Genomic DNA, 15,312 nt, shown 5'->3' with positions numbered 1-15,312 from the left:
TGCATGTCTTGTCTTTTCTTAGATAAGTCCCTTTGACATTTCATATGATAAAGGCTTGGTGATGATGAACTACTTTAACTTGACCTTATCTGAGAAGACCTGATCTGCCCTTCCATTCTAAGTGAAAGCTTTGCTGGATAGAGCAATCTGGAATGTAGGTCCTTGCCTTTCATGACTTGGAATACTTCTTTCCAGCCCCTTCTTGCCTGTAAGGTCTCTTTTGAGAAATCAGCTGACAGTCTGATGGGAACTCCTTTGTAGGTTACTGTCTCCTTGTCTCTTGCTGCTTCTAGGAATCTCTCCTTCATTTTTTACCTTGGCTAATGTAATTATGATGTGCGTTGGTGTGTTCCTTCTTGGGTCCAACTTCTTTGGGACTCTCTGAGCTTCCTAGACTTCCTGGAAGTCTATTTCCTTTGCCAGATTGGGGAAGTTCTCCTTTATTTGTTCAAATAAGTTTTCCACTCGTCGCTCTTCCTCCTCTCCTTCTGGTACCCCAATAATTCAGATGTTGGAACGTTTAAAGATGTCCTGGAGGTTCCTAAGCCTCTCCTCATTTTTTGGAATTCTTATTTCTTCATTCTTTTCTGGTTGTCTGTTTTTTTCTTCCTTCTGGTCCACTCTATTGTTTTGAGTATCAGTTTCCTTCCCATCACTATTGGTTTCCTATGCATTTTCCTTCATTTCTCTTATCGTAGCCTGCATTTGTTCATCTAATTTGCGACCAAAATCAACCAATTCTGTGAGCATCCTGATCACCAGTGCTCTGAACTGTGCATCTGACAGGTTGGCTATCTCTTGGTCACTTAAAAAAACTGGCTCTGGGGCTTTTAACTGTTTGAGCCATCTATTTTATTTTATTTTATTTCATTTTATTTTATTTTATTTCCTTCGGTCTGTTCATGCCTGTTACATATGAGGGGCAGAACCTTAGGTGTTCACCAGGGTGGGGCACTCCAGGAGCTGGGTTGTGATGTTGTATGTGGGTTCGGGGTCCAATAGGGAATAACAGCACTTGCTCCACTCTCCATGGGACCTCAGTCCCTTCCGCTGCTTCCCCCAAGCAAACTGGGCCCCTCTGGTGTCAGTTCCCGTGTAGATGGGCTTGTGCACACTGTGGGACCCTCCAAGGACCTCTCCTGAGAGGCTGGGAGTCCCTCCCTGATCCTCAATCCCCACAGGTGTCCTCAATCAGGGCCCCAAGCCTCTATTTCCCAGCAGTGGGATCCTGGGTTGCGGGCAGTGCCTTGCTTCACAATCACCACCTCGCTGGGTCTGCTGTTTGCCGCCCCTCGGCTGGGGTCTGCCAGCTGCCGCTTGTGCGCTCAGGGTTCACACGCTGCGGTCTTGCGCACGGATGCCTTCTGCGCCTGGTCCCAACACTCTCCGAGCCGCAACCTGAGCCCAGCTGCCCAACTCCACCCCTCCTACCGGTCTGGATGAATTCATGTATTTTCCTGGTTGTCCAACTTCCATTCAGATAAATTTTCTGCCAGACATAGTTGTTATCTTGTTTCTAAATTGTTGCTGACCTTATTTTGGTTGTGTGACGTGGCACAGTGTCTCTACCTATGCCTCCATCTTGGCCAGAAGCCTAATTTTGTTTTTAAAAACAATTTTTTCTTAATAGGGTAGCCTGGTTACATGTAAGTTATAAAAATGGTCTTCTCAAAATGATGAACAATTTTTAAAACTGGAGGTCAATCCACAAATTAAATTTTTATAATCAGCTTCTCAAAAAGCATTAGTCTAGACAATTGGCGTCTATAACATAAATAAGAGTGCCAAATTCTTAACACAAAGAAGGATACTGAGTCCAGCTGGAATATAACCTTGTAATTCAGAAACAAGGTAAGAAAAAGGTCACGTTCTCTAATTCTATGTAACAAATATTTCTCGTGCATCTACTATGTGAACAACACTGCAACATAAGGAAAATCAAAATAGAGTTAGGCATTATAGAGCACACAAGTTACTTGGGGAGGGAAAAAAAGACCCTAGTAACTGAATCAGCATACTTAGCATACTTAGTAAAGGAAGAAATTGCTTATAACTAGAGAGAAATATATCTAGAAAAAGAAAATTAACTTTCCATGGGGAGAGATGGGAAGGCAGGGAAATCTTGGAATAGGAAAAAGCATGAGTAAAGGCACAGATATAAGTAGAAGAGCAGAGGTTATATTTCGAGAATGATGAAAGTGCAGTGTAACTGGAATATAGACTACCGATGTATTTTGGCAGAAAGGATGGTGAAAGTTTGCCCAACTGGCACATTACTTCAATCGTCATCAATATGACCATTACTCCTAAATCTATGTCTGTCCAAATCTCTCACTTCAGACTGTAAAATTCAAATGTCTACCACATACCTCCACCAGGCTTGCTCTCACACATTTCAAAGCCAACATGAATAAAAACGAACCCATCATCATATGGAGCATGTACATACCTCTAGTATATCTGCTGCTATGTTTTTTTATTTACTACCTTATTAAATAAGTAAATCAAGGAATCTTTTTAAGCCTCATATAACTGATCTTTTTGTGATGTATTTTGAAAATTTTTTACTTATTGATTTGAGAGAGAGAAACATCAGTCTGCTGTTCCACTATCCAAGCACTCTTCGGCTGCTCCTAGCATGTACCCTGAATGAGGATCGAACCCACAACCTTGGTGTATCAGGACAATACTCCAACCAACTGAACTACCCATCCAGGGCGTGACTTATCTTTTAAATCAGGTAATACTTTGTAGGTTATCTGTAGATTACATGAAGTAATACGTAATAACCAAATAGCCCATCTCTTCTGATACTTCATAAAAATATAACTATTGTTTATGGTATTATTAGTAGTATATTACCAGTATTGAAAGTCTGTGAGCCTGTTTCCTCATTTGTAAAATGAAAATAGTACCTATTTGAACAGGTGGTTGTGGTTCTTAAGTGAAACAGTATATACGTAGTAATTTATATAGTTCTTGGCTTGCCTGATGTAGTTTTGTTATGAAAAGAGGTGACCATCTACCTTGGGTTTAGAGAATCGAAGAGTAAGAACTCATCAGCATCCTAAAGAGGAGGTGGTTTGATTCTAAAAACAATTATCAGACATTTAGGTAGAAGTGTTCCTGGAGTGGAAAGATTATTTCTGGAATAATTTTACAGGAATACCCTTTAGAATATCCATCCCTATCTGTTCTACTGTATGCACATTAAGAAGTGTTACAATTGTTTTCCAGGACTTACCATCAGCAGGGTGATGCCAGTATCAATGACTAAGTCTACATGTTTCTGGTTATGTCATCCATTATAATTTAAAGGTAAAATTCCTGTTTATAAGTAAGTTTCTCCTAAGTCTATTAATTATTAGTTTCCCTCTATTTTAATCTTTTAGCTAAAAACAAACTCAGATCAGTGTTTCCCTAAGTGCATGACTCTAAAGAACTGTAAAAAATACATATTCATATTCCTTTTTTTTTAGAGAGAGAGAAAAACACACATTGATCTGTTGTTTTGTTGTTCCAGTTATTTATGAATTCATTGGTTGATTTTTGTATATGCTCTGACCGGGGCTAAATCCCACAACCCGGGCATATTGGGACAAATGCTCTAACCAACTGAGCTACCTGGCAAGGGCCCATATTCATCTTCCTGACAACCATTATAAACCTAATGAATCATAATTTCAAAAAAAAAAAAAGAGCTTAAAAGACTCTGCAGACTTAGTAAACACCCTGATTGTTACAATCAAGCAAGTGTGAAAAACGTGGAAATAGATTAACCATACTGCAATCAAAATACAAGGACTGCCATCATATAATTACAAAGCCAGAATATAAAGCTTATAGATACTATAAAAATGTGAATTAGAAAGAACACTATCAACTACATTTAGCACACACTGACAAAATATCTAATTTCTGCCCTATCTAAATAAAATAAATCTTTCATTAATAGCAATTTTCCTGAACTTTTCCGCTTTCAATAATCTTATAAACATCTCTACTTTCTAATTTTTTTTAACTCTAGATAATTTAAAGACCAACTGCTCTAATGTACGCTATCAAACCTGAAAATATACATTAAAATCACAAATTGCTGGACAATGCAAAAACTACAAAGAAGTTCATGTGGAAGCTCTTTTCCCAGTCACTATTACCTGTAATGCAAATACAAATTGTGCATCTGATAGAATACACTGATGTAAGGTGGTTCAACATTGGTGAAAGAGGATGGTGTAAGTGTGTGTATGTGCATCTTCATCCTCAAGAAGAGTATTATCACTAGTTTTACTCTGTACCTAGAATACTATAAATGTTCAAGGTTGCCCAGTTGTACAACTGGAGGAGGTACCAATCACATTAAACCTATGTGAACACTTTACATGAATAACTGCACAATCTAAAATGGTGCAAAATCCTGCCTTGAGGAAATGATGTATAGCACAAGATCCAAACACACTGAATACAAAAATAAACAATATTTTTTAAAGATCTATTTTTCAATAACTACTTCAACTTTTCAAGAAGACTTTGCAAAATGGGTCATGTTTCTACGTTATTAGCATCTAACTTGGGAGCATTCTTTATTTAATTTTTAGATTAATCTAAAAGGTCTGTAATTTTCTAGGCATCAATTTAACTCTTTATCAATGCGTAGAATAAATAATATGCATCTGATTTATAGTGTGCCTAAGCTCTTCTGCTTTCATTTTCTACCACTGTTCTGCCTTTGTTTGATAATTACTATTTAAATATCAAGAAAAGCAAGATAAATAAAAGAGGCTAAAAATCAATTCTGCTACTTTTGTAACATACATATTAAAACTCTAAAATGTTTGATGGAAGAGGTTTTATGTTACATTATTGCAGATAATACAGGTGACTACAGGAAAAATTTCCCTTTGCCAATCATACAGATTAATGGAAATAGCTTACCTCTGTCCTGAAGCAGTTGCGATTGGTGATGGGCCATTAGGATTTCGTGGTTCTTCACATGTACTCATTTCCATTATTACTTTATCTAGGGACTAATAAAAATACATTTAAAAAGCAAACAATTAGATATTTTTTATTTTATATATATTATTTAAGACCATATTGTCTTTCATTTCTTTATGAGCAAAGTAAACAGTAAATGAGCAGAGCCATTTTAAATGTCTCTCTGAAGGCCTAAAAAGACAAGTATCAAAACAGAAAACAACGTGCTCAGTCCTTTCTCAAGGCACTATCTGATAGAAAAATTGCATTATAGGGGTATGAGAGAAAAACTCTAAGACGTAGCCATATACTGCTGAGATTTTATAGAAGTGCAGTTTCTAATCCCAGGATATGTTAATATTAAAAGAGTAGTTAGATCATATGCTTATATAAATGTTTATTTCTGAGGCAATTCAGAACTCACCAAACAGATGGGATGTGTTTTCAGTTTCGTCCATGGGATCTTAAAAAAAAAAAAAAAAAGTTTGCTTTAAAACAAATCATTTAAAAAATATAAAAGAGTAAGCAACACAGTTTCTTTTTTAATATAGTGATAAACACACCAAATTGTATCAGATGACTTATTTCTTAAATTGCAATATATTAAATAAGTGATTCATGGATACTCTCTAAATTAAATATACCTGTATTACATAAATGACTAGTCATTTTTTCTTAGTCATCTTTTTAAGTAAAAATTTCAGGTTGCCTTAAATATCTTCTCTTCCCAGTCCTTAAAACACATTTTAATTTCAGAATTTTAGCTAAGACTTCCCAGCAAAGCACAATTAGTACTTTGTTCATTTTAACAATTTTTTTATTCTGGAATTCTGACCAATCTTTTTGCAAATATTCAAGGTAAGTACAAAAATGAGGTCACTGCTATAAAATGTAGGCAATATCAAGTAAATAATACTCAAAGATAATCTGCATTAAAATATCATATCCTTATAGATACTTAGGTTTATGAAGGATAGAACAAAAAATTGAAAGAGGCTATCCTTTTCCCACAATCTTTTCTTTTGGTGCCCAATTTTAACTTTATGAAACAAATTAGTATTCACTATTTCTACTAAGCAGACTTTCAAACTAAGCCAGACTATTTTTAAATGTATAATTTTATTGATTTCTAGAGAGAGAAACATCGGTTTTTGTTGTTTCATTTATTTATGCATTCATTAGTTGATCCTTATATGTGCCCTGACCAACGACTGAACCCACAACCTTGGTATACGTGGATGATGCTCTATCCAAATGAGTTACCTAGCCAGGGCCAAACCAAGCCTAGTCTTTAAGAGCAAGAAGTGATATGCTTAGTGTCAAAGCAAGTAGGAATAAGTTTTAATAAGTAGTAATAATAATTTTTAAATGTCTTCATTTAAAATAAACACAAATCTAAAATGTTGCATTTGACAGCAAATCCTATTAAAAAGTTTCAACGTGCCAAATTTAACCAATTACTTATTAATAAACTACCAATAGATTTATTTGTTAATAACATTACATTTTAGGTGAACATTAAAATCTATAAATTAATAATATATTAGTGTATGACTAAATTTATAAGGCACACATTCATGTAATTATTTAGACAAAGGTATCTGTCTTTTTAAACTGTATTAATAAAAATACTTTTTACAGAATTACCTAAAACAAAATATTTACTTTAAAAGACAGGGATGAAATTAGAAAATAAAAACAGAAAATGCTTTTCACAGATATCTGTCTCACCCTAATAGATGCTTTATTACAAAAAACTTTGTTGATAGCAAGCCATGTTGGCAAATCCAACATATTCTGGAGCACCTCTTCATCCAACTCCAAATTCTTCAGTTCGCCTTCTCCTTTAAGGGTACTTAGATTTATCTTGTCAGGAGATAAATTTTTGGTAAATCTGAAAGAGAATATATATTGACATTTATTTTAGTGTCAGTTATGGTAGAGTCATTCTTGCAAATATACAGAGCACTAAAAATGTAGTAGCGCTAAGAAACCCTAAACCACAGTGACAGGCTCTACTTTAATTCATGTTTTCCAAATGGTTTTATTACTTCTTTTGCTTTTCTCTCTCTTGTCTATAGTTCTCTTATAGAAATTTACAGTGTTTCTGTCATCCATCCATTTGAACACTCCCATATGTACTCAATCAAGCTCTGGTTCACAGGCCAGCACTCAATCCGGTTAGCCACACCAGAGAGGGATTGTTTTCTTTTAAGGTGAGGCTTATATGCTGATAATGATGCAGAAAAAAACAAACAAACAAAAAAAACCTTGTACTGATGGTACCAGGAGGACAGACAATCCTTGATTAGAAGACAGCAGAAAAAGTACACAGGAAGTGCTGGCTTTGAATAGTTTTGGCTTTGGAAAGCATGTTAGTACTCTACATATGTAAAAAATAAAATAAAACGATAAAGAATGAGAAGAGGGGAAACACCTAAAACTGAAAGCAAACTTAAACAAATAATCCTAATTGTACTTTGAAAAACTATAACCATACTAATGGGAAAAAACAACAACAAAAAATCCCACAAAGAAAGGAAGGACAGACAGAAGGACAAAGACTAATCTGAGTTAGCTCATAAACACAACATTTGACTCTGTACCTTTAGTGTTGGGCAGGATGGATTGTGTGGGTGTGTAAATGTACATGTGGAGGGAGGTGGTTAGTAGAGAAATCAGGCAACATCTTGATTTGTATATACAAGAATGTTCACCTCAATATTTACAAAGGGAAAAAAGTACAAGCAGCTAAATGTCCAAAAGGAAGTAGGTCCTTTAATTTTGATACATTATGCCATATATATATATATATTATGCTATGGCATTATGATATATATATATATATACACACACACACACACACACACACACACACACACACATATCTCACGTAATATATTTTGCCAAAGAAATGTTTACATTATAATGTCTGGTAAAAATTCAAGGTTTAAAGTTATACCCTGTGATTTCAATTGTATTAAAAATGCATTATAGCCCTGGCTGGTGTGGCTCAGTGGATTGAGCGCAGCTCTGCAAACCAGAGTGATGCCAGTTCGATTCCCAGTCAGGGCAAATGCCTGGGTTGTGGGCCAGGTCCCCAATTGGGGGTGTGTGGGAGGCAACCACACATTGATGTTTCTCTCCCTCTCTTTCTCCCTTCCCCTCTGTCTAAAAATAGTCTTTAAAAAATGCATTATAAAAACTCAAATATCAAGGGTACCTATGGTTGGTGAAATTTTAGATTTACTCATCTTCCTAATTTTCTGCATGTTTAAATGTATACTGAGCATTTATCACTTTTATAAAGACAAAAGTTCAACAGAAACCCAAAAAGACAAGTTTGGCAAAAATGAAAAGTGAAAGACAGAAAGATTAAGATACGTTATTCACAAGAAATCCTATCTTTAAATTAGTTCATAACAAAGGGATAACATCTGCAAAGAGCATGGGCTTTAAAGTCAAACAGGCCTGAATTCTAGTTTAGCTACTTATTGTGACAACTCTCTAGCTCAATTTACTCATCTATAAAATGGGGAAAATAATACCAACCACAAAGATTTTAGTGAGGATTATATATAATACATAAAGTATCTGGTACAAAATAGATATTCAACTGAGTTCTCTTTCTCCTTCCCTCTATTTAAATTATGAACATGCTAATTATAGTTTTTAACTGGAACCATATCAAAAGGTCATGCTTATTCAAACAGGATTTTTAAATGGCTGAGCTATGAAGCTAATCTTTAAACTATCTTATATTAATCTTGCTCATCTTTTATCATATTTTTAATTAAAATATTTTAAATAGGAAGCTAAAAATATATTGGTAATTGTCATATCCACAGATATTAAAAAGCTGGTTTCTTATATTGGGTAGGCAGTGTATATATCAAATTATTTATCTTCCATTATTCATGTTAGACTTTAATTTACATGCATCTCAGTTTTGCACAAATGTTTCCAAATCATTTATTAATATAATTATGCTTCTAACATCAGAAACTGTAGAATGGTTCTTTAGCCACATTTGTTATAATTTAATTGATGCGGAAAAGCAGACTTTCATTAACTGTATACTAGGTAAACAAAGGGACAAATACTCATAAAAGAGCATTAAGGCAAGAAAGAAAGATGTGTCTACCTATGCTTTTTCCAAGTGTTGCTACAGGCTCTTTAGACTAAATTGCCATCTGAAGTCTCCAGATAATTGTATTACTCTTCTAAACATTATAATTGAGAAGTGTTATAACATTAGCCCTGATCCTAAAGAGAATAAAGTATATCTGAACTAAACCATTTCAGCTCATTAAAGAATCATTTAAAGCTGTAAAAACTTATATAAACATTTTGAAGCTTACCTTTGTTAGAAATCTAGGTCAATAAATTATACACTGAATAATTATTTTAGTTGGTGGAGATGGTGGAGAGAAGAATAGAAGCATGAAATTTATGTAAAACCAAAGTAGATGTTAACAATGACTCAAAACAAAGATAAAGAGAAAGCTGATTGACCTGAATATGCCAAAGTTGTAACAACTGAACAAAAGAAAGTCATACCACATAATAAAGATAAAAATGGCACAACTCTTACTGATATTTTTAAAATCCAGAACATACACTAATGTTTTATCACTATGTACATTATGGCAGGGATCCCCAGTACCAGTCTGGGCCTGTCAGGAACCAGGCAGCACAGCAGGAGGTGAGCTTGAATGTACTGTGCTTGAATCACCCAGAAACCATCTCCTCCACCCCAGTGCATGGAAAAACTGTCTTCTACGAAACCAGTCCCTGGTGCCAAAAAGGTTGGGGACTGCTGCCTTGTGGCATGCAAAGAGGTTTTAAAATAAATATGACCTTTATTCTAACATTAGTATCATATAAAATAAATTTCATTGTGAATGTGTATATTTTATTGGTTAACTTCCCCATATTTTTTTATAATGTAACAATTAAAAAACATAAAAACAGGCTTTCATTTTATCCAAAATTTTCATTAATTACACACAATACATGAAAATATATTTACTACATTAACAACAACAATAGCTAACTAAAATTTCCAGGCAAATAGAAAGAATGGGTTTGACTTATAGTATATAATTTTCAATTAATATATAATTATTAGAGCCTAAATTATGTGCAAAGGACTGTGCTAAACAAATATTTAGGGCAAAGAAAGTAAGTCCATAGAATCAAGGTTTATAATTCGCTTAAGGGAACATAGCATAAATACATTATGTCAAGAAACGTCAAGAATCCCAGTCCTGCAAGAAGAATACCACTAACTACTTATCCTCTCTATGCCTCAGTTTCCTCATCTGTAAAGTGGGACTAGTAATTATACCTGCCTCATGGGGTTATTTTGAGCATTAACTGAGTTGCAACACTTAAAATGCCAGAAACTGTCCCTACCACAGAGGAAAACTCAGTGTTAGCTCTTACTAATATGAAGATTAAACAGGAATATGAACAATAAAGAGACATTACATAACCAGTGATCATAATTTTCTAAAAAAAATTTTTTTGACCTGATTAAACACTAAGTAGGCAGTAAAACATAAATCAACGGTACCAATTTTGTACCTGATGTTACTCTAAATCTTAGTCATGGTTTATTTCAGCTTTCATTAGGTTCATCTTACAGCTACATCATAAAAACAAAGATCATACAGTTTTATTTGCTAAAGAAACCTGAAACAGATTTGTGAAGTGAACCATCTCCCAAGTAAAAATAATATTTGAGCGTAAAATCACAGGACAGAGCTCAAAAGAATCTTAGAATATAGTTTATAAAAACCCTTTCCTGACCTTCTTCCACACTTACCTCTTTGAGTTCATATAATGAATTTCTTAATCTACTTTGTCCTGAAATTGTTTACAGTTCCTCCTGTTGTGTATGATGTTAGAGATTCACATCAACATCTACTACTTTTCTATTTTTTTTAAGATTTTATTTATTTATTTTTAGAGAGGGAAGGGAGGGAGATAGAGAGAGAAACACTAATGTGCAGTTGCTGGGGGTCATGGCCTGCAACCCAGGCACGTACCCTGACTGGGAATCGAACCTGCGACACTTTGGTTCGCAGCCTGCGCTCAATCCACTGAACTACGCCAGCCAGGGCTTACTTTTCCGAACTTAAGAACTGGCTCTGCTACTTGATAATGTTTTCTAAAATAATAGTTGTAATTAGAAATAATCATTCCTATTCTATATTTCATGCTTAGCATGAACAACCAGATTTTACAGAGAACTTAATAATGCATGTTAAATTATTTAATTAAAAAACTTAAAAGTAGGCACTCAATCTGAAGTTTGAGGATGGCCTTCAAGGGGTTCAGGGTATTTTGTTATATATTTTCAAAAGGTGTTTTTAGACACCAAAAAAGGCTAAGAACCAATACCTTAAAGAAAAAGAATTTTAACCATCCAGAAATTATTTCAATACCATAATTTGACTTTTAATAGTAACTAAATTAAATTAACTTGTTATTAGTAAACAAACATTTGTTGGGGTGGCTACCCAGCTAGCTACCAGTGATTCCAACTCTCAGAGAAAGGCTATGGACATAGGCAAAAGGCGCAAATCTAAGATATTATAACAGGCTTCCTTGGTTACAGGCGATTGATCTAGAGGCTGACAAGGTTTCTAGACTGTTCAGTCTCCTTCCTGCAAGAGTTGAAACTAAAACACTACCACAGGGTCAGGATGACAAATAACAAAAGAGTGCATCTGAGAGAGAAACACAGATCCAACATTTCAGAACTTAAAGGTACCATCAAGATACTTTCCTATCATGTTCCATTCTCCCCAACTGGGCCCAACTCAAAACACCCCTGAAATGAAAAAGTAATACAAAGCACTAGCTAGTATCTCAAAATGTGTGCCCTTACAAGGATTAACTTCTCACTGTATATGAAGACATATTACAAGAAGCAGTACCTTTGTATAAGCAAATTTAACAGCTTCTGCTTGATTTTATTCAAAACAGGATTTCTCGAAGAGAAAAGTACCTCATGGCCACATGTTCAAATCTTACAACAGAGGATGTTCTTGGAGAGGCTTCCTAAAAAGACAGACTGCCAAGTCCTTTGGCTAGGAACATTAAGTTATTAATCTGAACTAATTACATCTTTTCACAGTCTGTGGGCTTCCTCATGCAGCCTAAATATACCTCCAATCAAAATTAAGAAACAGAAAGCTTTTCTAAAGAAACCCATTATGTTTCTCCCTTACCCAATGCCACTTTTTTTACCCAGTCTATACTTCCTTTAATCTGGCACCCTCCTCTTAGGGCTAGCTGCTTTCTTGCCCTACTCTATGCCTCAAAAGCGAATTACTTATTTTCAAATTTTTTATATGAGCTACGCCAAGAAATACGCTACTAAAGTTACAATCTAATACACATATAATTGAAAAAAATTTCACAAAGCAACAATTTAATACAATCTGACATTTTCTACTCTACTGCATTTTTTTCAAGTGGTGATCACAACCTACTACGCTAATTCCACAAGGCAACCTATGACCCACAGTTAACAAACAATATGTTAAAAAGTACTGTTATATTTATAGAAAAGTATTCTAAATTAAATATCTTATTTTAAAAAATCATTTAGCTGTATATAGAAGGTGTATGTAAATTCCACTCAATAAAAGGTTAGTGCAATAAAAATACCAACTGTGCCTCCATATTCTAGCAACAAACAATTGGAAACTGAATATTTTTTAAAACATTTTATTTATTTTTAGAGAGAAGAGAAAGGGAGGGAGAAAGAGAGGGAGAGAAACATCGATCGGTTGCCTCCTGCACGTGCCCCACCCAGGGCCCAAACACACAACCCAGGCACATGCCCTGACTGGGAATCAAACCACCAACATTTTAGTTTGCAGGACAACATCCAACCAACTAAGTCACACAGGTCAGGGCTGGAAACTGAAATTTTAAAGTACCATTTACATTATCATAATAAGTATGAAATTTTTAGGGATAAATCTGACAAAAGGTGCACAAGACCTATATACGGAAAGCAACAAAATGTTGCTGAGATTAATTAAAGAAGACACAGAGAAATAAAACATATATGTAGATCAGAATACTTAATATTAAAATGTCCAATCTCCCCAAATAGATTTATAGATTCCAAGCAAACACCCAGAAGGCTTTTTGGAAGAAATGGCAAGATGATCTAAAGTTTATATGAAAATGCCAAAGACTTAATATATCAGAGTTGAGGCCTTGTACCACCAATTTTAAGAGTTGTGATCTGCCCTGGCTGGTGTGGCACAGTGGACTGAGCACCAGCCTGAGAACCTAAAGGTTGCCAGTTCAATTCCAAGCAAAGGTACATGCCTGGGCTGCAGGCCAAGTCCCCAGTTGGGGCCATGTGAGAGGCAACCAATCTGTGTTTCTCTCATACATCAATGTTTCTCTCCCTCTCTTTCTCCCTTCATTTCCCTTTCTCTAAAAATAAGTATATAAAATATTAAAAAAAAAAGACTTGTGATCACTGGAACAAAGTAGAGTCCTGAAATAGATGCAAAATTTTTGTCAGCTGATTTTCAACAAAGGTGCAAAAGCAATTCAATGAAAAAAATACAGTATTTCAATAAATTGTGATCAAACTGGATAGATATATGTTAAAAAAAAGGAACTTAGTTCATACCATAAACAAAAAAAACAATTCTAAATGGATCACAGACAACTCTAAACACTGAAACTATAAAATTTCTTTAAGAAATTATAGGAGAAAATTTTGGTGAATCTTGAACTTAATTTCTTTCATTTAAAAAAATGAAAAAATACTTTAATGCAACAGAAAACAAATAATAAAAGAAAAAATCAATAAAATGTACTTTGTCAAAATTAAAAACTGAGCCCATCAAAACACACTGTTACTAAAGGACAAGCCACAGACCAGGACCATGTATTTATAAAACCTATTTCAAAAAGGACTTGAATGTGCATGTAAAAAGAACTCTTAGAACTCAAAAATAATGTGATCTATTGATAAAACAGGCAAAAGATTTAAACAGACCTTCAAACCAAAAAAGACACACTGATGACAGATACGCACATATAAAGATGTACACCATCAGTGTCAATAGGGAAGTGCAAATTAAAAACCACAATAAGATACCACTACTTACCCACTAAAATGGGTAAAATTAAAAAGTCTGACCATACTGAGTATTGGTAAAGATATGAAGCAAGTAGAATTCTCATATACTTGCTGGTGAGAATATAAAATGTATACTTTGGAGCCACTCTGGAAAGCTGTATAGTAGTTTCTTAAGAAGTTATACATTACCCACATATAACCCAACCATTCTACTAGATATTTATCCAAGACAAATGAAAACTATACCAGGTCTGTCTGTAAAAAGCCCAACCACTGTTAATATAACGAGAATGGTTTGTGCAACATCAATGTAACCCGGCAGCCAAGGAGAGAGGACTGGAATGTGCATGTGTGAACAATGACAACTTCACTGTACTACTCAATGGGGGCAGTAGACACCACTGAGTGACCATGTGTCCTGTGTGGCCATCACATTCAGAATGACTGAATGAGTAGAGCAACAAATGTGCATCAAATTTTGTATTAGCTTAAACATTCCTCTGCAGAAACTGTTTGGGTGATTCCAAAGGCTGCAGCTATGGGCAACTGGTGACTGGTAGCTTCATCATGACAATAATGCCCACTCATGCATCGCAGCCATGCAGAGATTTTTTGGCAAAACATCAAATCACCCCGGTGACTTGGCCCTCCTACAGCCCGGATTTGGTGCCCTCTGACTTCTAGCTTTTCCCAAAACTAAAATCATCTTTGAAAGGGAAGAGATTTCAAACTGTTGATGAAATTCAGGAACACGTCAGGGCATCTGATGGAGATTGGGAAAACTGTGTGAGGTCTCAAGGTGCCTACTTTGAAGGAGATTGAGGTATCTTTGTCCCATGTACAATGTTTCTTATAACTTGTTTCTTCTTCAATAAAGGTCTCTATTTTTCATATTACGTGGCTGGATACCTTCTGGACAGACTTTGTAGGTCCTCACAAAGTCTTATATGTGAATGTTCATAGCAGCTTTATTGTAAAAGCTAAAAACTGGAAAAATCCCAAGTGACCACCAACAGGTGAATGGGTCAACAAGCTACAGCATATCCACAACGGAATACACACAGCAATAACATAAAATGCATAAAACCAAAATAGATTAACTCTAAAGTATTTATGCTGGGAGAAAAAGGTTAGAAAAGTAAAGTAACTATATCATTCTTTTATATAAATTCTGGGAAATGCAAACTAATATAAGTGAAATAAAATAC

General features: G+C 34.9%; 1 protein-coding gene across 2 annotated transcripts in view; it reads right to left on the bottom strand.

Annotated features, from left to right (window-relative positions):
• UHRF1BP1L (UHRF1 binding protein 1 like) overlaps positions 1-15,312 on the bottom strand; it is a 72,707-nt gene that overhangs the window by 42,187 nt on the left and 15,208 nt on the right. For both annotated transcript variants that reach the window (XM_045826378.1, XM_045826377.1), the window contains 3 exons: positions 6,709-6,871; positions 5,402-5,440; positions 4,936-5,027 (listed from right to left, as the gene is read on the bottom strand). In XM_045826378.1, the coding sequence (XP_045682334.1) occupies positions 4,936-5,027; positions 5,402-5,440; positions 6,709-6,771 (194 nt within the window). In that variant the 5' untranslated portion in view covers positions 6,772-6,871. The remainder of the gene's footprint in view (positions 1-4,935; positions 5,028-5,401; positions 5,441-6,708; positions 6,872-15,312) is intronic.

The sequence above is a fragment of the Phyllostomus hastatus genome, unplaced genomic scaffold (assembly GCF_019186645.2).
Source record: "Phyllostomus hastatus isolate PE091 unplaced genomic scaffold, TTU_PhHast_1.1 phas_scaffold_755, whole genome shotgun sequence".
Classification (NCBI taxonomy): Eukaryota; Metazoa; Chordata; class Mammalia; order Chiroptera; family Phyllostomidae; genus Phyllostomus; species Phyllostomus hastatus.
Note: the sequence above shows the minus strand (reverse complement) of the source record. Positions and strands in the feature narration are given on the sequence as shown.